We start from the raw sequence: 22,768 nt of genomic DNA, 5'->3' as shown, positions 1-22,768 counted from the left end.
TTCTTCTGTTTAGACAGATATGTTCCTCTGTGTTTTTCTACCCATTTATATCCGTGGTCATTCTTAAGATTCAGAAGGACTTCCCCAAAGATCATTGTAGTGACTGCCTTGTGGTCCAGGCAACAGTGATTCTCCCTTCCTTTGGAAATGGCCAGGAAGATTTACCACAAGCTTCTTTGCATACGGGCGTTGGTTAAACAGGACAAAATGTGATGCATCCTGACCCCAAACTACTGGAACTAACTGCCTGGATGATAGAATATTAATACCTTTTAAGCACCTATTTTCTGAGGACGTGCGGCAGGTATTAAAGTAGGTAAGAAAACCTGCTGCTAGACAATTGTATATTAGTAAATGAAAATATTTTCTAGTTGGTACTAAGACGGGAATTGTTACCATTTCAGAAGTAGTGTTTCTATGGTTCTGTATCTGTTTTACTATCCTCTGGCCTGCCTTATTGTTTGATCAAGGTTCATATGTCGGCCATTTCAGCATGTCTGCTCTTGGATTACCCTTTTTTAGTGCAGTCTCATGTGAAGATGTTTTTGAAATGGATGCTTCATGCCAAGCTTCGTAGAGAGGAGGTGGCTTCTCCTTGGGGTCTTAACTTTGTGTTGGCAAGAATAACTCTTGCTCCATTTGATCTAGTTCATCAGGCTGACTTGAAGTTCTTAACATCAAAAACAGTTGTTACTGATTATTCTGACCACTTCAAGAGGAGGATCTAGGTTGCTAGCTCTTGTAGTGGGTCATCCTTATTTCCTTTTCCACAAAGCTAGGGTTCCTTGAGAATTAAACCTTCATTTATGCCTAATGTATCCAAGTTTACTGTGAACCAAGCTGTTCACTCACTTCCTTGTCTTCTTTCCAGAACCTAAAAATGAGGGAGAAAAGATGCTCCATACCTGGACTGTGACCTGTGGTCAAAGGACAGCTAGTGAGGGATGCCCGTATGACAACCCTGGACCACGACTTTTTGAACAAGTGTGAACTCTTGATGAATATGTTTTTTGCATGTGGGGTATCCCCATGATATGATTCATGAATTGGTTGATGAAGTTTCTACCAAACTGGGAAATGGTTGGTTTAGGCCTATTTTAACAAAAAGCCTGATTACTGTTAATGAAGAGCCTCTAGAATTTGTGGTTAGTAACAATGTGCCTGGGGTGCGTGATGATGGTAATTTCTCTTTGATTGTTAGCACCCCTTTTTTCTCTGATGCAGGGTTAGTTAGGCATATTTTATTTAAGAATTGGGTTTTGTTAACAGATGACCCTTACCTTAGAAATAAAATTCCAAAGAATCCAAAAATTGTGTACAAAATTAACTAACATTATAAGTAGAGTCCAGATCAACAAACAGTACTACCTGCATTAAAAGTATATTGAACACCAGTATTTATCATCCAATAATGTCAAATCATCACAAACTTAAGTACAGGTTCAAAAAATTACAGGATATCCAAGTATCAGCTCATTTCCATAACCTCCAGTTACCGGCAGAAAAATACATAACCATGCAGTCATCCAGACAGACATTTCACACACCCTGCAGGCGAGTACTTGAAGAATGCCAGAAAGCATAAGTGAGACATCCAGAAGTACTCATCAGACATTAGCTCTTAAGTCTGTCTCATATTTGTTGGGTCTCAAATACAGAACATAGATAGAAGCAGACTTGAAATAAAGTTTTGTATAGCAGATGTAGATCTTTGGTTCAGTCAAAAGCATAAGCTGCAACCAGTGTAGAAAAATGCTGGTAGTATAATAGAGCTGCTGGTATCACAAGCAGGTGGTGTCATGCATGTCATACTCCATCACAATTATCCAGTGCCTACTTTATCCTACTACATCTTGGTCATGTTCTTTGTTCCCACTTTGGTTACACAAGTTATGAACATCTAAGATAGGGTATCAGAATGTTTGTGTGAGAGACAGGCTCCTCACAGTAACTTCCTTACTCAGTGCATCTCCTTTCTGGTCTGTCTTACAAGATCTCCTGCTTTGGCTTTCCATGGTACCTTAAGAAGAAAAAACAGCAGCATTTTCCTAGCAGACCGCCATTTCTAGTGATCCACAGCAGTTTTCCATCTCAGATGTCCAGCCTTTAAAAATAAATAAATAAATAAGTTGGAGAGGTGACCCTACAGAAAGATAGATGGGAGATCAGGGATATGTGTCTCATCTTGATGGGGTGTTCCAAGGCCTGAGGATGTTAAAGTTTGGTGAGGAACATTTTGCATCACCTTGGGTGTCTGCAACTGTGGAGTCCATAGCTGTCTGTCATGCCTTCAGTTCTTAGAAAATCTGGACTTTAGGACTCTGCCTCCACAGCCAAGTCGGATGCTCTGCCCCATGTGTCAGATACCAACACTTATTTTGTAGTCACTCTGACCAGCTATTAGTGTTTGGTTTATCCATTTTCAGATTATGGAGAGGAAACCTTTCTCTACCATGGAGTTGATCTCCTCTGATTCAGCAGAAAAGGACCTATAGCATACATATCCCAGGTGTCTTTCTGTCTGGGATGTGTGACTAACAGTGAGTGCACTGTGCCCTCTGCAGATCACCCAGAGGACATCACTTTTTGAGACAGCATATCTATTATGAAAGACCAGCTCAGTTGGAAGCTTTTGAGGTCTTGTATGCCCAGAAGAGGCACGTAGACTTCCTTTGGTATTAGAGGCCTTGCAGGATGTCTTTTTTTTTTTTTTTGCTACATTCCTGGCTGCTTCGAAGAAGCCAGGCTGGTTCTGTGGGTTCCAGACTCCTTTCAAAATAGCAGATAAGGCAGTTGTATCAGTGGATGCTGCGAAATGATTATGTACGTTCCAGCCCCCAGTACATTTCTCAATAACCAGTTTTTTTTTTGACAGATTTGATTAGAAAGTGTTCACAGCAGCAACTCTGGCTTTCAGGGTTCTGAACTATAAAACCTACATGATCAGTTATCAGGGTAAGCTCCTGAAACAACTGAAGGAGCAAGCTGTGGAGAGTTCTGTCAGGGGTGCTTCTCAGGTGAGCAGAGGTGCTATGTGTGGCTGTCATGGTGCTGATGCAGTGTCTAGGGCTGCTTCCATGAGGCCATTTGTTTGTCTCTGCGAGAGGATATCAAAGTACAACTCCACAATGTTCCTCTTACACCAGTGTTGCTTTGGGTGCCCTGCATTAAAAAATTCTAAGAAGCTGGAGGCAAAGCAGAAACATCCGTGGTATAGGTGTACCAGAATTCATACATCTTGGTAAAGAATAAGCTGTTGTGTTAAACGTGTAGCTGCCAAGTAAGTGATAGGTAGAGCAAGTGGTTATCTACCTTTAGTTTCTTTTTGTTTTGTTTTTTTTGCATAAAGTGTTTTCATTTTTCTGCAGTTCTGTCTTAGAGACTTTTTCTTTCCAACATAAGTTTTTTTCACAAAATTTGTCATTTTGCAGTAGTTTGGATCAAAGTGGATTGTAATCTAACGGGAAATTTATGATAACTGGTTAATTTGGAAAGCAGTGTTTTACATTAATGTATATAATCATTTGTAATTTGAGAAGTACTACTGTTGAATGCTAATAGTTTCATTGTCTTGGTTGTTTCAGCAAAGATAATGTGGTTATTTACTTTCAAGAAGCCATAATGCTTCTTGTGTAGCTACCAAGTACTTTTAGTATTCTGTAATATTTTGATGTCAGATTGTCTGATTATTCATTTTAAGGTGATTTATTTTTTTTTGGCTGGTTTATTTTTCAGCAGTATTTGCTAATGACATTGCTTGTAGTAAAAAAAATAAAATGCCAGCAGAACCCAAACCAGTGTTCGTATATCTCACCTCCCAATACATTAAGTTTTGAAGTCAGTATTGATCTCAATAGCCACTTTGTACTTTGACAAAAACTCTTTTTAAGTTGACAGCATCTATTTTAATGAAAAGGAGTGTAGTAGCAGTTTTTCCCTTTGTTTCTTTTCTAAAGCAAAGACTTTATTTATCCATTTATCCATTCATACTGGCTTCAATAGTATACGCAAATCCTTTAATATGTCATAATTTAGGCTGTTCCAGCTTCCTTGGGAAAAGTGTTGTTTTAGAGCCCTTAGGAGAAAATGATTGTTGCTGTCTTGGAGTAATGTTTCTGTATAAAAAAAAAAAAAAACTTCAGTTTGCCTCATTTTAATGCCATTTCTTTTTTCACGGATCTGTAGCATATATAATATGTTTTATACTTCTGCATTTTTTCAGCATTTAGTGCCAATGGAAAAGATGTCATTGTAGATTTCCCCCAACAGTCTCACTGGACTGGTTTGTTGTCAGAAATGGAACTGGTTCCAAGTATTCACCCCAGTGTGACGTAAGTAGATTTTTTTTGGTCACGTTAATTGAATTGCATATTTAAATGTACACTGTAAGTTATATAAATCTGCATAGTTTCATTCTGTCAGCTGGAGAAGTTTAGGCATTTTGAGTCTAGTTTGTGAATGAGCATTGAGGGGATTGTGAAATGACTCATGGATTGTAGCTACTTTGTGTTACTAACCACTTGTAATTCTGAGATTTCATAGACTATACAGAATTATTTGTTGTGTTTTCTTTACACTGTGACTTGGTAGCATTTTTTTTTTTTTTTTTTGTTAGTTTTACTTAACATAATCACTTGTTTTGATTTTTTTAAACCAGGTGTGATGGCTGCCAGAGATTTCCAATCAGTGGCCCCCGGTTCAAGTGTCGAAACTGCGATGATTTTGATTTTTGTGAAAGCTGCTTTAAAACAAGAAAGCACAATGCAAGACACATGTTTGGCAGGATAAATGAGCCTGGTGAGTTGTGAAAAACTGAGACCTGGGGAATCGTACCTTGTGTGTAAATTTGAGTATAAGTTGCAGTACTGAAAGTGAGAAATTTTGTTTAGAATGGTAAGGAGATGTTACTGCTAATGACCTTCGTCGGCTAGACCTGGATTGGATTCCTTATGCCTTTGTTTGCATACTTTGTGACTTTTTGCTGGATATTTGATCCAGCAGCATTCCTCATTCAGTCTTGAAGAGCCATTTTTGTTTGGTGAGGCTTTACAGTTTGGAAATTGCTAAAAACTCCCAAAAATCTGAGCTTGACAGTACTGCTGTCACAGGCAAATTTTTGATCTCAGACTAAACTTTAGTGGTTCTCTCATTTGTGTTTCCTGTTTTTTGCCAGGAAATTCAAGTTTGATACTTTTCATTAATGTCCTCTTTATTCCTGTTTTCAGTATGTTTTTATTCCTGAATGTCTGCAAGTAGTGTATGCTAGATGCCTTTATTTTATGCACCTTTTTTACAGCCACTAACTTTATTAAAGTAATAGCAATAATAGATTATCTTGAATGTGCAAAAAAATAAGGCATGCAAATATAAATCTGTTTATATGCATTGTTGACCATTGAGACAAATGTTGCAGCATGAATTATGACCATTGTTGACCTATCCTCTGTCACTCTACAACTCACATTTTTTTCCTGTGGGCTCATTCTTCGCTGCTGTTTTTCCAGGATCAACTGTTTTGCTTCATGATTAGCAATATTTTTTTTGAGGGACTTATTCTCCTGCTCCTGTGTCATAGCATCAGAATGCTGTACTGGAACCTTGTCTCCTTCAGGTTTCATGGTTATGGATCTGGATGTATAAAGTTGTCCAGTCTTCAGTCCCTTTTCTGAATCTCTGTGCAAGAATAAGCTTAGTGAAGCTTTGAGGGGGTCACCTTCCATATTTGGCTTTTACAGGATCCGGGTCAATATTTTGGCTGCTGGTGTTTGCCATATGACTTCTAACAGATTATACATGCTGCCCTTCTGTATTTTTCAACCTTTCTTTTCTGGTTTCTCCCTGAATTCTTTTTTAAACCCCAAAGACTATTTATAGCTCTAAGTTTGATAAAACAAATGTAAGATTCCCATGAGTGCTTTTTTAATGAAATTAAATTGCAAAGGGAGAAACCTGAGAACCTGCTTACATTTAGAATGCCATACCAGAAGTCCGTAGGTACTTTATTGTTTAATATTGCTGCTAATGTACGAAATACAAATTGTTTCAAGGGGTAATGCATTTGAGTTTTCCTTGTAACTGGTGATGTGGATAGGGTATCATGGAGAAATTCTTTGTCCAGCAACAAACGGTTTTATCAGAATGAGAGTTAATACTACATTAAATTAGCAGCCCTGTGTGAAATGTGAGGTAAGCCCCCACTACCCCTTACTTGATATATCAGCTTCTGAAGTTGTAGCAGCTGCAACCCTAGTGCAGAATCTTATTGAAGCACACAGGTAAAAAAAATATTAGTCTTAATATGACTGTACTTTGGAGGACAAGGGTTAAGTATGTATGCACCATATTTGTAGTGATGTAACTCTGGCAAAGGTTATCTGTTTTAAGATTTTGGTCCTGCTTACACCTGGATATGTAGAAAGGAAGAAGCATTTCCATCTGTTTTGTTGTTGTAAATGTTTCTTTAAACATTTTCTGAATGGTTTTAATTTGTTAGAGTATGCAATGTTTTGTGGGAGGATGTTCATGGATAATGGGGTAGTATTTAAAAGTTTTTGCTGCTTTTGCTGTTCTAAAATGTGGTGTAATTAGCATTATTGTGTTTATGGTTTTGTAAGTTGTGAGTGGTGATTCTAATTTGTAGTTTGTTTCATAATGTGATGGGGTTAATTTTCATTTCACTACCTGTAGTTTAATTTAGTTAATAGAAATGTGGCTGTTCAAGTGACCAGAAAACAGTTTGAATTTTTTGATGGTCATGCAGTGATTTTCTTTTGGAAAGGGTTAAAGTGTGTAAGTATCAAAATTTTATTTCCTGCGTTCTACAGCAATTGTTTTTCGGGATTGTTAAGATAACAAATATGTTGTGTCCTTGCCTAGGAAAGGAGGGCATTGATTGATGTAGGTCTTCGGTCATTTTTGATAAGTGACATATGCTGTATGTGACTTTTAGTTGGTTTAGGACTTCCTGAGTTATGGTTTCTATATGAGGAAGAAAGGTTATATTTCGAGCTAATATTATCCCCAGATAATTTTTATTGCTAACAGCAGGACTTTGTATGTTGTGTATCCTTTATATTTCAAGTGTGCTCTGTCCTTAGTCTTTTAATGTGGTTGTTGTTTTTTGTATATTCAGACATAATTTAATGGTTTTTATCCTATTTGGTAACTCCTCTTTGATGAGTTCCAATGTGTATTTGCTTGAGTTTGTTAGTACTGTGGCATCGGCATGTAGTGAGCATTTAACGGGTGGGAAATTCTTAAGCCAGACTATTTGTAAGGAAGGGGAATAAAATGGGACAGCAGTACAAATTCTTGTGAAACTGTGTTTTTGGTCCCAAGTTGGAGTAGTTGTCATTGATGAGAGTGAATGTTTTGTCCTGGAGGTAGGTTACTATCAATACACACACACACTACTTGTGAGAACCTGCATTTGGGGACCTTTAAAAGTGGAAGGTGGTAACTGTTTCTATTAGGAAGGAATTATCTTTTCTTTATTCTTTGATTGCCCTTTTTTCTTTCTCTTAAGTCTTCATTTTTGTTACTTTTTGACACACACTATACTGGAGCCATGCTTTCACCATTTATTTTATAACTCTGATAAAAGAAGTGTTTGAACCTTGCAGAAATTGGATGACTTAGCATAAGATTTAGGAGGGTTTCAGCATGTGCAGAAGATGTGGCTCATTGCTTCATAATGTGTCTGTCTCAATTCATGTTTTGACACCCATTGCTTTATCATTGATATCATTTGTCTGTTAGCAGAACATTTTTGTTTCTGTTTTCACATCTACTGCACTTTTACTTATTCATTACTGGATCCCCTATTGAGGAGGCTCTTGCAGCAGATAGATACTGTTAGAGCTGTAATCCAGAAGTAGCATGTGCTAATGCCTAGGTTCTTTTTTAGCCCTATGTTTGTGACTGCCATACATCCAGTTTCTCAGGAACCCTTTTTGCATATTACAGGAAACCACTTGCATTTGTTGTAGAGAGGGTTTAAACACTCTTAAGACACCAGGCACATTACAATGGTGTACAATCCTTGCTAATAATATACCTGACAGGTAGAAGTTAAGTGTGCTGTAGATTGACTAGGACTTGGAGGGTGGTTGGTTCATAAAAGGGTAGTTCTAAGATAAGCCAGTGGCCACTGAGTATAAGGACAGTCATTCCTCAAAAAAGATGTTACATTGTTCAGCCTTCTTTTTCTTCAAAAATATTTTATTAAAATCACCTTGTAGTGACATGCTATTGAAAACAATCCATCCATCTACAACCCTTTTTCCCATTTTCACATGAGGTCAGGGTGTCACTTTGAGTGATAATCTTTTAGAACCAATACTTGGTAGTCGGAAAAGTGTAGATCTGAAGTAGTTAACTTCATTTATCTGCAACCTGTGGGTATTCGGATCCATATTGGATCTGAGCCGGCAACTTTTTCCAAGCATCTGCTCCAAGCTCCTCTCCTTACACATAATCCCTCAAATCTCCTACCTTCCCTCAGATCTCATTTGCCGCTTCATGCATAAGCATCATGGTCTGTTTAGCTCCAAGTTGGGTATAGTAAGTGATAGTTTTTTCATGTATTTTTAGTGAGTGTGTGTGGTCGTTGGTTAACCCTTTCCTCCCCTTCGCTGTTCATCTTTTTTTTGCGTTTAAAAAAAAAAAGTTAAAGTTAGTAAGGTAGAGTAGTAGGCCTAACCTGACCTTAGTGTGTGTGTGTGTGTGTGTAGTAGTTTGGCTTAAGTTTTGGCTGAGTGGGTTTTTACCATGGCTGAGCAGCCAAAACCTCCTTTTAAAAAATGCACAGTGTGTGGCCACAAGCTTTCACCGGCTGATGGCCACACTCTGTGTGTTATTTGTCTGGGTGTTTCCCTAAAAGAAAGGAAGGCAAAGCTGGTAGCTAAGGGCCTTCTACCAGTTTCTGCCTTGGACATGGCGACCTCGACCTCGGCTCTTCCAGTAGCTGATCACCCCCCCCCCCCCAGGCTGGGACTCAACCTTCCACTAAGCCTACTGAAGTGGGGACTAAAGGAAAAGAGAAGAAAGACAAGGAGAAGAGAGGGGTTAGGCACCGCAACCAGTCTCCAGAGCGGGAGCCCTTCCCTAGCCCACTTTCCAAAGTAACAAGGACTACCTCTCCTCGGCTCCACTCCCGAGGTTCTCCCCGGAGCCAATGGAGCCCTCAGACCCGAGGCCTTCATTGAGTTAGTCGCACCGACCAGCCAGATCTGAGTCTGTCGCCTCTTCGCGCTCAACTCAGAGTCTGTTGGAGCTAGATATGGACAGGATGATGAGGAGGTTAATTCAGGCCCAAATCCAAATGGGAGTCTTGCTAGGCCTCTCCCCAGCCGGAGAGGGGACCTCCATGCCCTTCTTCCATCCAATCTCTCCTTCCCTGATCCGACCTGCGGTTTCGGGGTTTATGGATCTGAGGATCCTCTGAGCTGGGGGTTCGGTGCCAATGGTTCCTCCAGCCTCAATGCCGGCGATTACCTTGAGTTCCTCGGATCAGACCTATTTGGATCCGAGCAACTCTCGGGGCCAAGAACAGCATTGTCAGATCTGAGCCGTTCCTTCAGAACCCTGGCTACCTTGGCCTCAGCCCTGATCCTCATGGCGGAGCTGGAGGAGAGCTTTCCTCCTTGGTTGCTAAGGAGATGCGCTCTCCATCGGCGTTCAACATGGTGGAGAGGGTTCTCTCCCAAGGATCGAGACCCCAGACTATTGCCTTGGACTCCACCCAGGCTCCCGTGGATTTGGTCATGACTCCCTTCAGCTTGTCCCAGGGTAGACGGCCTGTGCTAGAGGGCCCCCAGGTAGATTCCATCGTGGAATCCCCCCAGTGACTTGCGAGCCCTCTTCAGAGAGTCCCACTGAAGAGACTCCCCGTAAGCACTCGTGTAAAAGGAGGCATATGGACTCATTCGAGTCCTTCACAGAAGATACTGACTTAGATGAAGGTGAAGTTCCCCCAGGTCACCTCCCGCGGATGTCTCCTTTGGAGACATCATGGAGATCCTCCACCAGAGGGGAGGTTGGTCAGCTCCAAAACCCTCTATGGATGAGTCAGTGATCCTGGAGGCCTTTGGCACGGGCCCATCTACATCCTGGGTGTCCCCTCCTGCAGATCATTTTGTGGATCTTACCACGCGGGCATGGAAGGAGCCTGACACCATAGAGCCAATACCCAAATGCCCGGATAGGATCCTCTCTCAGACAGGCCTGGTACAAGGGATCCCCGGTGGATGCTATGGTGGTTGCAGCTGCCACCAAGAACTGGCACAAGAAAGTTCCTCGGTCCACGCTCCGGACAAGGAGTCTAGGGTGGTGGATCGGTTTGGGAAGCAAATTTTTTTCTTCAGCGACGTTTTCTATTCAAGCGCTGAATTATTTGAGGGCGGCTGGGACCGGCGTAGCTGAGGCGACATGCTTGGCTCAGACTGTGTCAGTTTGCGGACCCCTTCAAGGCGACATTCACAAATGCTCCCTTCGATGGTTCTTCCCTGTTCGGGAAGACAGTATGTGACACTCTGGTCCAGAGTGAGAAGGACAGGAAGACTCTGTCTGCCATCGGAGTCTGCTTCTCTAGCCCTCAAAGATCCTTTTCTAGGAATCAGAGAGGGCAAAAGAAGATGTGGTTCCGAAAATCTCAGTTTTCCCGGGGCTCTCAGGACAACTAGTCCCCTAGAGGCAGAGGGGGACGAGACAGACGCCGCCTCAGAGGCACAGGGGGGCCGAGGAACTTTGGGTCTAGGGAGACCTTCTCGGACAGACCCATGCAGCAGCCCTGAGGGGTTGCCTGACTGTCCTACTCTGGAGACAGTCAGGGAAAGATTATCATTGCACCTAATGGCTTGGGAGTACATTACGGCAGACTGTTGGGTGCTTCAAATAATATCCAGAGGCTACTCCATCCTGTTCGTTGCCCCACCCATCCAACCAAAGTGCCTCCCGTATGTTCCACCCACTCAAAGGGAGGCAGCAGCGCAAGAGATTTCAAAGCTGCTTCGCAATCGAGCCATCGAACCGGTCCCCCCAGATCCGTCTGGATTAGGCGTTTACTCCAGGTTCTTTTTAGTGCCAAAAAAGACGGGGGACCTCAAGCCCATATTGGACCTGTTAACTCTGAACCTGACTGTAGCCAAGCAGAAATTTTGGGTGGTCACCATGCAGTCCATTCTACCTTACCTCCGAGAATGCGACTGGATGTGCTCGATAGACCTCCAGGACGCTTACTACCATATCAAAATTCGCAGAAGCTCCAGGAAATTCCTTCGCTTCTGGCTGGGAGCCAATCATTTCCAGTTCAGAGCCCTACCGTTTGGTCTCACTACAGCCCCCAGGGTATTCACCAAGGTTATGGCAGTCATAGCGGCTCACCTGAGGCTTCAGGGAATTCAGGTGTTTCCTTACCTAGATGATTGGCTCCTCGCTGCCGCTACCAAGAGTCTTCTTTGCATGGCCAGAGACTCCTTCCTGCATCTTGCAGTCAACCTAGGGATTACCATCAACATCTCAAAGTCCCACTTGAACCCGATACAGACCTTGGAATTTATAGGTGCACTGCTGGACACCCTACAATTGAAAGTCTTTCTAACTCGAGACAGGGTCCAGAGCCTACCGGCCCAAGTATCAGCGATCCTTGGTCCCAGGCTGTTAATGGCAAGCGATGTTTTGAGCCCTAGGTTCCATGGCTGCAGCAATCTCAATCCTTCCCTGTGCACGCATTCATATGCGGGTGCTTCAGTGGACCCTGGCAGTACAGTGGTCTTGGCTAGACCTCCCCATGGTCTATCCAGTTTGAATCAACAGACTCTGCAAGATGTCTCTTGTCTGGTGGCTCCAATTGCTGGAAATCTTGGCAGGGCAACCCTTCATAGCACCCACAGCCCAAGCCACAGTGACCATGGATGCCTCCCAGCTCTGGTGGGGGGGCACTATTTGGGGAGGACAGTCCAAGGCACATAGTCCCAGACTGAGACCAGATTGCATATCAGTGTTCTGGAGATGAGGGCAGTGTTTTTAGCGTTGCAAGCCTTTCACGCTGTTCTTCCCCTTGGGACGATTGCAGTTCAGTCGGACATGTATGTTGTCTGGTACATCAACAAACAAGGGAGAACCAGATCTTACCCTCTCTATCATGAGGCCATGAGAGTGTGGGAGTGGGAGATCTCCACCATTCAGTTTTTGATTGCAACGCACATCCCGGGACGCTCCAACATTTTAGTGAATAGACTGAGTCAGCCTATTCTAATGCCATACAAGTGGTCTCTGAAATAATCAATAGCAGAGGAGATCTTCCTTGTGTGGGGTCAGCCTTGATGCGATCTCTTTGTATCTCCTTCCAACACAAAGTGCAGCAAGTTCTTCGCTCTGATCCTCTCATCAGGGGACTTCCCCAGAGATGCTCTCGTCCATGCTTGGCCTCCCGGGTTACTGTATGCTTACCCCCCCATTACCTCTCATTCCGAAGTTTCTTCAGAAAGCTTACCGACCGGGGTGCAGAGTGATCCTCATTGCCCCGTTCTGGCCTCGTCAGGTGTGGTGCCCCTTCCTCTGGTGTCATATTCTAACTCCTCCTCGGATTCTGGATCCTTGCCCGGATCTCATCTCTCATCCCTTGGACATCTGTCCGCCCGACCTGGACAGCCTCAAGCTGATGGCTTGGTTGCTTCAGTTCCCCTGATTGCTAGGACTCCCGGTCTGTTATCTTCGGTAAAGACTATTCTGGTGGCATCCCACAAAGCTTCCACTAGGAAGATTTATCACAGCAAATGGAAATGCTTCTCTATTTGGGCTTCTCAGAGGAACCTAGATCCCTATACAGCCCTGGTTCCTGCATTGCTGGAGTTTTTGGCCAATATTTTCCAACAAGGGGCTAGTTCCTCCACGGTAAAAGTGCAACTGGCGGCCATCTCGTAATTTTCATGTCGGCGAAAATATGAATGCTCTGGCTTCTTTGAGACTGTGTAAAGCTTTTCTGAAAGGCACCTTTCTTTTATGCCCTCCGGTTAAGGATTCAGTCCCTCCTTGGGACCTTACCATAGTTCTGCAGGCATTAGTTGCTCCCCCCTTCGAACCTGCAGCATCAGTAGATTTGAAATTCTTATCCTGGAAGACAGCTTTCCTAGTGGCCATTATTTCGGCCAGGAGAGTTTCTGAGATTCAAGCCTTGTCTGCCATGCCCCCTTACTTGATCTTTCATAAAGACAGGGTCTCGCTCCGCACAAACCCTTTCTTCTTACCGAAAGTTGCCTCTAAATCAAATATTAATTAGACGATTAACCTACCTGTTTTCTTTCCAAATTTTCAGAACAAGGGTGGATGTAAACTGCATTTGCTAGATGTTCATAGACAGCTTTGTTTCTATTTACATAGAATTAAGCCCTTCCGTAAGTCTGACCAGTTATTTGTGTCTTTTTCTAGACCCTTTTTGGCAAAGCCATATCCAAGGTCTCCTTAGCTAGATGGATTACACAATGTATACTACAAGTCTGTAATCACTGGATATCATCTGTGCAGCAGCGACCTGGGCAAGGTCACATACATTCATTTCTCATTATAAGTTGGATTTGATCTCTAGAGTGAGAGCATCCTTTGGCTCTGCGGTGCTCAGGAATATCCTTCCATGAGGGCCTCCCGGGAGTTTTGGTAGCTGGGGACTCTGTCCCACAGGTTGCAGATAAATGAAGTTAACTACATCAGATAAAGAAGTTATGTACTCACCATAAAGTTCCATCTGAGTAGTTATACTTCATTTTCTGCAACCGCCCGCCCTCCTTCCCCTTAACCTGTTCTAGGTTAGTGATGTTATTGAGTTGCTGATAGTTTGGATAGTGGCAAACTCGATCTGAGGGAAGGTAGGAGATGTGAGGGATTATGGGTAAGGGGAGGAGCTTGGAGCAGATGCTTGGAAAAAGTTGCTGGCTCGGATCCGATATGGATCCGAATACCCACAGGTTGCAGAAAATGAAGTATAACTATTCAGGTGGAACGTTATGGTGAGTACATAACTTCTTTAAGTCTATACTGTTCAACTTTATTGCAGGCACTGATTGCTGTAATTTTACAACTCTGTATTTTATCATTTTAATGCCACTGTCCTCTCCATACATCTTTCATCCTAGGCAATCAAATATAATAGACTTGGGGGAAATTACTGCTCCTGGCTAACCTCCTAACATAAACAACAGTTATGAGAGCAAGAATAGAGACAGTGGAAAAACACTAATTTTGACATTGTTGTTGTCCTAAAAATATAGACAAAAAGTATTTCTGAATAATTCAAAGTCCTTTTTGACAGAAAAAGTTATTCATGAGCATGATGGCAATTTCTTTCATATAAACACCTTACTTCACATGAAGTCTCCACTTCCCCAGCAATCGTAATTAGTTTAATTCCAAAATTGGCTCAAAAATTAGAATTCTTCCCACCTAATTTCTGTCAGTTGCAAATTAAAGACTTGGACCATCTTGCTTGAATACCTAAATTTTACTTTAGTCTGCTACAGCTGTTCACAATCTGTAAGACACCACCCACATAATTATTCTGTTACACCTCACATTCCTTTGCAAAGATCTTCCCACATTAGAGACACTTGATGCATTTATTCTTTCTGTCCTCTTGTTCCAGCATAATTCCCTGTGAATACTGAACTGTCCAAATTATTCTTGTTCCTAAGCTCAGTAATCATACAGACTTGTACTGTTTTCTAAATGCCATTCTCATACATGTTGCCAACATTTTGGAAAAGTTGGTCCGTAAACAAATATTCTCTTTAATGATTACTTCTTCATATGCAGCTTTCAGCATGGATACTGACCAGTACTCAGTACCAGTGCAGTATTGTTTTGGACCACTGAACACACTTTATTAAACTGAGCGCACACTGTAGATCTCGGAAGAACTTTCAGACATGATAGTTATTCCTTACTGTTTGAAAAACTTAGCAAAGTCATGGTGTACTTTTTTGAATCATTCATACTTTGAGGTTTATTATGGTAATGTTTGTATTCTTGGATTCCATTCAAGGATCAATAGTTGTTCTTTTACTTTTTCCCCTTTATCAGTGACTACCCAGTGGTCCTACGAGCATGAAACCTAACTTTACATTAGAATCTAGTGGTATTGGGTCTATATTATATTATTGGAAAGACAGGTCAGCAAATAGCACTTGCATCAAAAATGCCTTTCAGCAAACTGTTCATAGTGAGATTGCAGTACAGTGAAGATCAGAACATTTTCCCTTTCCTCACTGTAGTGCGATCTCAGAGTTGGTATGTATAATTAGTGGGGGGTGTGGGGGGCATAGCCCCCCACAAGAGTGAATTTGCTGAACGGCATTTTCGATGCAAGTGGCATTCGCTGACCTGTCTTTTCGATGATATTATATAGACCCAGTGGTATAAAGTGATAGGTTAGAAAACTTAAAACAAAAAATCTGTATTGCTCAGAAATTGTGTAATGATTCCTCCTATTCTGACCCATTAGACATTGCTAGTATACTTGCAAACAAATTGAGTGCCGTCTTCATCCCTGAGGCAAAATATCAGAATTCCTTACTCTCCTTATTGCTCCTAAACTTAATTTAGTGAAAGTGCTAACCAAAACCAACAATACTTCCTCCTTGGGACCTGACAAAATACTTTGTTACATAATTAAGTGTGTTAAATATTCCCTTGTACATAGACTCATCAGACTGTTAAAACCACAGATGAGTGGTGCACTGAGGTGGTGGTGATCCATACAACTGATCCAAGTCATAACAGACTTATCATCCTTGCAAGCCATATTTGCAAAGCATGGAAGAACCCTCACAGTGCAAGTAACAGGGACCTTATCAGAAAGTATGAAAGTGACCAGTAGTGTCCCTCAAGGTTCTGTGCTGGGACCTCTCCTTATTGGTATTTGCTTCTCAGATCTCCCAGTAGAGAGCCAAGGCCTCTAGCTGAGAAATTTTGCAGATGACTGCAAACTGAGGGTTAAGTTACCATATGATGGCTAAACCCTCCAAAATAAGTTCTGTCTTGTAAACAGTTGGTGCACTAAAAATGGGCTCAGACTTAATGCCAAAAAGGGTAGTGTCATCACTTTTGGTAGACAAGCCCTCCCCTCATCATATCTGATAAACAGCACAATACTACAAAATGAAACAGTAGTTAGGAACCTATGTATTTGGGATGATAGCTTGGTTGTCAGGAAATCCGTTTTAGCACACATTATTGACAAGACGACGTCATCAGGTTTTAAAGAGGTAATGAGTCCCTTGTATTCTGTGCTGATCAGACCTGTTATTGAGTTCAATGCCCCTTTGAGTTGTAGCTCGGTAAACATCTCAAACAATTACACCTCAAAGATTCCGGACTAAAAATCCCAGCCCTAAAGTCCCTTCGCTACCAAGAGTGACTTATAGAATTTTGAGTAAGATCTCTGTCTTGATTACCTCCCCTTTAGAGACCTGATTGTCCTGTACTTCCTGTTTTTCCTAAGTCCAATATCCCCACCAGTACTAGAACTGAGGACCCAAATCTGCACCTACAGATAAAACCGTGGAGGGACAGGTTTATAACCTAGCACCTCCCAAACATCTGAAATAAACTTCTACTGCACTATATTCCTTTAAACATAAACTAGATGACTGGATAGGTATCCACAGATTTACTCTAGGATTGATTAGTATGGTCTTTCTGTAGAAGAGAGGTGTTGCCTGAGGGAGAGTGCTGGCAAGACATGAATAGTTGGAAGGCTCACTGACCTTGGAATACCTAGAAGTCTACCATTGTGATTACCTTACTCCAAAGTATGTCTGTCACTGTTTCTGTCTGATATTCCTTGGGGCATTTGAACCCAATACATTCCAGTTTTAAAATTTCTGTCAAAGAAACAGTTGGCATGACTTTTTTTTTTTGCTCCCCCCAAAAACCTTGACCAGTGGCTCATCTGTCTTCACTAGCTGGCCCTTTTTCTTTGCGGAATGGGAGCCTGGTATTCTTGGGCTAAGTGAGAGTCTTATCACCCATTTGTTTTTGCCTGGAAATCCCTATCAACCCTGCATTCCTCAACAAGAGTTGGGTGGAAAGGAGCACTCCACCATGTTGGTTCTGAGGGGAGGCCAATACTTCCCCGTGGCAGAATCCTCTCTTCCTCCATCAGTAGCTCCTTCAGACATAGAGTCTCTGCCTTGAGAAGGGAAGTGTAACTCTACATGCCATTTTCAATTTCTCAAGGCCAAATTGAGTGTACTCATGCAATGTGCCCTTTCAGTTAATGAATCCTGCTGTGGAATACCCCTTCACTTGTTTATATTTTCATAAAATTAATGTAGTGTTTTCCTTCTTGTTTCTCTGGTCAATAGAAAGTTCTGGGTTTCTCTGAGTGCTGTGTCTTCTAACTCTACTATTTTTTGAAACCATTCTGAGAATCATATTCAGCCAGTCTTTCATTGATTTCAGTGTTTGTTTGCTGAAATTTTACCATCTCATCTGAATAGCAACTTAAAGCGTCTTCTCTGCTTTTTAGCCTTTTGTCATTTGACTTTTTATATCCCTCCAGTGTCTCACTTATTTTATATATCTGAGTGCATTTGTTTTATTTTATTTTTCCTCTTAAGTACTGGAAGCCATCTTCTGTATTAAAGCTGAAACTTTATTTCCATTTTGCTGAGTAGCTACAAGCTTCCTCACAGCCAGAGCTTTTTCTTCAACTTTTATTGGGTTGATTTTCTCTTATTTTCTCCATGTTTCTTCTCTGGCATTTAAGCAGTATAATTGTTGGACAGTAATGGAAGTTTACTCAAATTGTTAACTGTTGCTGGCTTTTGTTTTGCGGTTTCTCATTTTTCAGACTGGGAGATTTGCAGCCATCTTGGAAGTCCTGGAGTCTGCAGTTTATTGAGCTGGAACTACAAAAAACAGTCTTTCTGGCCTTAAGGGCCTTGTAGGGAAAGCTGCATCTTGGGTCTCTCTTATTTCAGTAAAAAAAAATGGTACTTAATCAAACAAGGGTTCCTGTGGACATAATCTAATTCACAGTGGTCCACTGAAAGAAGCATCAGGGCTTTGTCAGCAGTTAACATCCAGAGAGAAAAGAATGTGCTAGTGGACTTCCTAAGCCACGTTTCTGGTCCTGTTTTGTAACTGCAGAGTCATTAGCTGTGTTTAGAAGTAGAGCAGTCTGGAGACCTACCTGTTCATGCTTGTAATGAATGTGGAGTTCCCATTCCTTATTGCAGGGCAAAGAGGGACTTTGCAGTGGACTCATTCTCTACTCTCTGAAGAGGAACATTTCTATTTAATCTCCTACATTTGCTGCTCAGTTCCATTCCTCTTTACATGCTACAGAAAAGGAAGGCCCATTGTTTCTTGTAATCACCCCAGGTGGCTGATAAAGATGTGGTTTCAGGCTTTTAGGTCCTGGTAGTACATGAATCTCTCCCAATTTTATACTAGTGGCTACTCCCTGCTGTGACATCTGGCTCCCCTTCAGGGCTTGGCTTTTTCTGTAGAATTTGATCCTGCATGACCTCCCTGCTGGGCTTTCACGAGAGATTGAGACTGTTAGAATAAGTATGTCTGGTGGAAGGTTTCCCATCATGTTAAGGAAGTTCTTCATTTTGTGCGAGCAGTATCTGAAATAACCTGTGATGGTCAGTTTGCAGGTCTTCCTGGCCTATCTTAGGCACTTTTATGGCTTTAACTTCATTTTTTCCTTATTCGAGATGCATGTCATACTGGCTTTTTTACTACTTTGCCTTAGACAAGGAAGAATTATTGTGGCTGATCACCAGCTGGTCAAGTTGCTTCTGAAATAAGTAGCTCCTTTTGTGTCCACTTTTGAGGAAAGCTTTTCTATTGGATTCAGACGTCATAACCAACAGTCTGACCTGTTCCTCATTAGAACTCTTTGGTTTGTCAATATTAAACTTCATATCTTTGAAAAGCTTAAGCTGGTTGGAATTATCTTCTTTTGCGTCTTCTTGGAGACGTCTAAGGAACCATATCTGGTTTCTCACGAGGAATGGGCTATCCTTTCAGACTAACCCATATTTACTTCAAAAGTTTTTTCTGAGTTTACCCTGACTAATCTGTTCATGTCCCTGTATTTCTGTCTATTGTAGACGCAAAACTACAGAAGGGCCCTTCTGTCCATGGATATGTTCCACCATCCCCCATCCGTAATCCTTAAAGTTCTAGATACACTTCCATACTCCTCCCTCCTACACTGTCACCAATAATCCTATTACATCCTCAACACCTAACCCCCAACTATTCCATTATACCCAAACCACACCATGTCTCTTCAAACCATTCTCATCCTTCCCCTTAGCCTACTACTCCTAATACCTCTATACCATGCTACCTCCTATTCCACTTACAAACCACTCCCTTCTTTCCTATCCCCTCTTCACCCCACCATCACCCCTAACACACATCATAACTCTGCCACCTCTCATTTCCACACTATATCCTCCTTCCTAGTGCTTCCAAACCCACTTATCTGCTTTAAACGAAAACTCCTATCCTCCTCAATGAAACGTCGTATTCCCAAAGCACTATTGTACCTCCCACCAAACTCTAGGAGCAAATCCAAACCCTTGCTCTCATTCCCATTTAACTGCCTAGCAGGAGACATACACCCCAACCCATGACCTAGTACCAGCAGCAATCCATCTCCCCCCATTACCACCCTACTACCAACCCTAAATACCTCAAGATCTTATAGGTTCATAGGTAGATACTAGGCTATCTGCCCAATGGCATTTATAAGCCTAGCCAGAATGTGTCAGCTTTTGCCGCCCCATTGATTAATTAACTGAGCCTCTGTCAAGAAGAGCCAATGAAGTGATCCCAGGGGTGTATTTTCTGTTACCCATCCACTCGTCAAGGTTTCTCTTGAAGAGTGTTAGTGAGGGGCTCTGCCTAATGTAGTTAGGAATTTTGTTCCAAAGCATGGGGAGTCTCTGTGACAGGAATCTATCCCTCCAGCATGTTCTATTTTTTGTTGTAGCGAGGTTTAGCTCACTAGAGCAGTGGCTCGCAATGACTTGGATTTCTTTAGGTGGAGCATGTCCATCAATTCTGAGTTGGACATGGCTTTGTAAGTCAGGCAGAGATCACCTCTGAGTAAGCGATATGCCACTGAGTACAGCTGGAATTGTTCTAGTCGGGTTGCGTAGGACATATGTTTGAGACCAGTAATCCTCTTGGTGAGGTACTTTTGTGGTCTTTCCAGCTGTTGGAAGTGTCTTGTGAGGTACATCCCAAATGGGGCATTGTACTCTATGATGGGTGTGATGAGTAGAGGGGCACTATAACTGCTTTATTTCTAGATGCAAACCCTTTAGTAATTAGATGGGCTACATAGAAGGAATTCCTAACTACTTTGGCAATATGATTGTCAAAGGAGAGATTACTATCTACCTGGGTCCCCAGATCTCTTATTACCTCTTCTGTATTAAGGGGACTGCCACCTATGTGGTAATTCATGGGTGTTTTGTTTTTCCCAAACGGGATGACTATGCATTTTTTGGCATTTAGCTTGAGACCATGACTTTTTGACACCAGGTGTCTGTCTCAGTAAGGCCCTTTTGGAGAATGTCTGTGTCAGCCGGTGAGTCAGTTATGGCTCCCAGTTTGCAGTCATTGGCGAACTTAGTTAGCCATAGTCCTCCTGTGTTTGCCTGTACTTCTGAGATGTATATGCCGAACAGTAGGGGTCCCAGGACCGAGCCTTGTGGGACACCACTTGTGACTGGTTTAGAGTCGGACCTGGAGCCCGCTGTTCTTACCGTGTGAGTTCTCTCTGTAAGCCAATTGGCAACCCATCTCGTGACGTAGGGGTTTATGTTCAGGCTGGTGAGTTTTTCTATAATTCCCGAGTGGGGAATGGTGTCAAAAGCCTTGGCGAGGTCAAGGTATGCTGTGTGAACTACCTTCCCCTCATCTGTGGTCTTGGTGACTGTCTCGAAGAAGTCAGCCAGGTTTAGTAGGCATGATCTGCCCTTAACAAAGCCAAACTGGGTCAGGTCAAGTGTTTGGAGGTTCCCAATGTCTTTGTTAATGAGTTCCATGATGATGCACTCCATAGTCTTGCCGACCAGGCTAGTCAGGCTTATGGGGCGATAGTTACCAGGGTCAGTTGTTGCCCCTCCTTTGTGGAGCGGAATAACAGTTGCTATGCGCCATTCTATGGGCACGTAGCCTGTGGAGAGGCTGAGGTTGAACAGTGTGTTTAGGTGGGGGGTTAGTTAGTTCTGTAGTTCTTGCAAGACGTAGCCTGGGACACCATCTGGCCCCACTGATGCTATACTTTTGGCTTTTGAAAGGGCTGTTTTCACCTGTGCGTCTGTGATTTCCAGGACACTACACTTTTCCGGTATTGTTGTGGGCCCTTTTTGGGGTGAGAGGGGGGTGAAGTTTGCACTGAATCTTTCTGCCAGGATGTTGGCAATATCAGTGGGTTCAGTATATTTTGTACTATTTTGCACTAGCTCAGAGCATATCTGTGAGTTGCCACTTAGATTCTTGACATAGCTAAAGAAGGCTTTGTGGTTATCTTTCGAATCTTTGGCTATTTATCTTTCGAAGTTAGCCTTGGAGGATTTTATAAGGGACCTTAGTTCTTACTGATAGTGATCAGGGATGTCTTTCCTTCTTGGGATTTGCTTTTTTTCTGAACTAGTTTCCTCCTTCTGTTGTATAGTCTGTTTATAGCAAGGGTCCACCAGACTGGTTTCCTTCTCTTAGGGGAGTAAGTCTTTGTTTTGCTAGGGATGGGCAGCGTTATCCTTTAGCGTGGGGGTTGACCATCAATACCCAGAGTTTAAGAAACAAATTAGCCCACTTCCACACTTGGCTATCCCATAACCAACCTGACATAGCAGCTGTCTCTGAGACATGGCTAAAACCCAACATTTCAGACTCTGAAATACTACCCCCTGGGTTTCAAGTACTTAGACAAGACCGCCTAAAAAAGAAGGGTGGAGGAGTAGCCTTAATCTACTCTAGCCTACTCTCCATCACTCCCTACCAAAATCCTATTCCACAGTTCAACAACACTGAACTCGTCATAGGAAATCTCAAACTAAATAACCAGAAAAGCATTTGTGTTATAGCCCTCTATATCCCCCCCTGGAAACAACATTATCACACTTGAGGAAATTCTTCTCTGGGCCTCAAATAATATCAAGCTTGAGACAAACATCCTAGGAGATGTGAACATTGACTGGAACAAAATTACTGCCAGTAACCCCACCATTTCAATCTATGTAATTTCACTCAACTCACAAATGCTATAACCAGACCGAATAAAAATAAACCCCCAGGCTCCATACTGGACTGAATCCTTGTCTCCCACCCAAACAAAATCTCCCACACTGGCACCTTACCAGACTCCATCAGTGATCACTTACCAGCCTTCATCCATAGAGCAACCCCCTCCTCTCCTCATCTAAACCAATATAGCCATAGTCGGAATCTCAACAACTTCAACCCTACAACTTTTTCCAATTCTCTCAAACTGATAAATTGAGACACTCTAAAAAGTCTACCTCTGGACAGTGCTGTCGAATTCTTCAACTCAACCTTCTTAGACACTCAACTCCCAAGCCCGTCCAAGAATAAAACGTATAAAAACCAATTCCGCCCCTTGGCTTAGTAAAGATACCACAACACTTCTGCAACAAAGGGACAAGACCTGGAAACTCTACTATTGTAATAGGCACCCTGACACCCTTCTTAAATATAAACAACTCCGCAACTTAGCCAA

At 42.3% G+C, this 22,768-nt stretch overlaps 1 protein-coding gene across 1 annotated transcript in view; it reads left to right on the top strand.

Moving 5' to 3' along the window:
* The window catches only part of HERC2 (HECT and RLD domain containing E3 ubiquitin protein ligase 2), a gene marked incomplete in the record, with an annotated part of 3,551,743 nt that overhangs the window by 2,257,876 nt on the left and 1,271,099 nt on the right, over positions 1-22,768 (top strand). The window contains 2 exon segments of the mRNA XM_044072055.1: positions 4,223-4,331; positions 4,658-4,797. Coding sequence (XP_043927990.1) covers positions 4,223-4,331; positions 4,658-4,797 — 249 coding nt within the window.

The sequence above is a fragment of the Protopterus annectens genome, chromosome 5.part0 (assembly GCF_019279795.1).
Source record: "Protopterus annectens isolate FY-2018-M chromosome 5.part0, PAN1.0, whole genome shotgun sequence".
Taxonomy (NCBI): domain Eukaryota; kingdom Metazoa; phylum Chordata; order Ceratodontiformes; family Protopteridae; genus Protopterus; species Protopterus annectens.
Note: the sequence above shows the minus strand (reverse complement) of the source record. Positions and strands in the feature narration are given on the sequence as shown.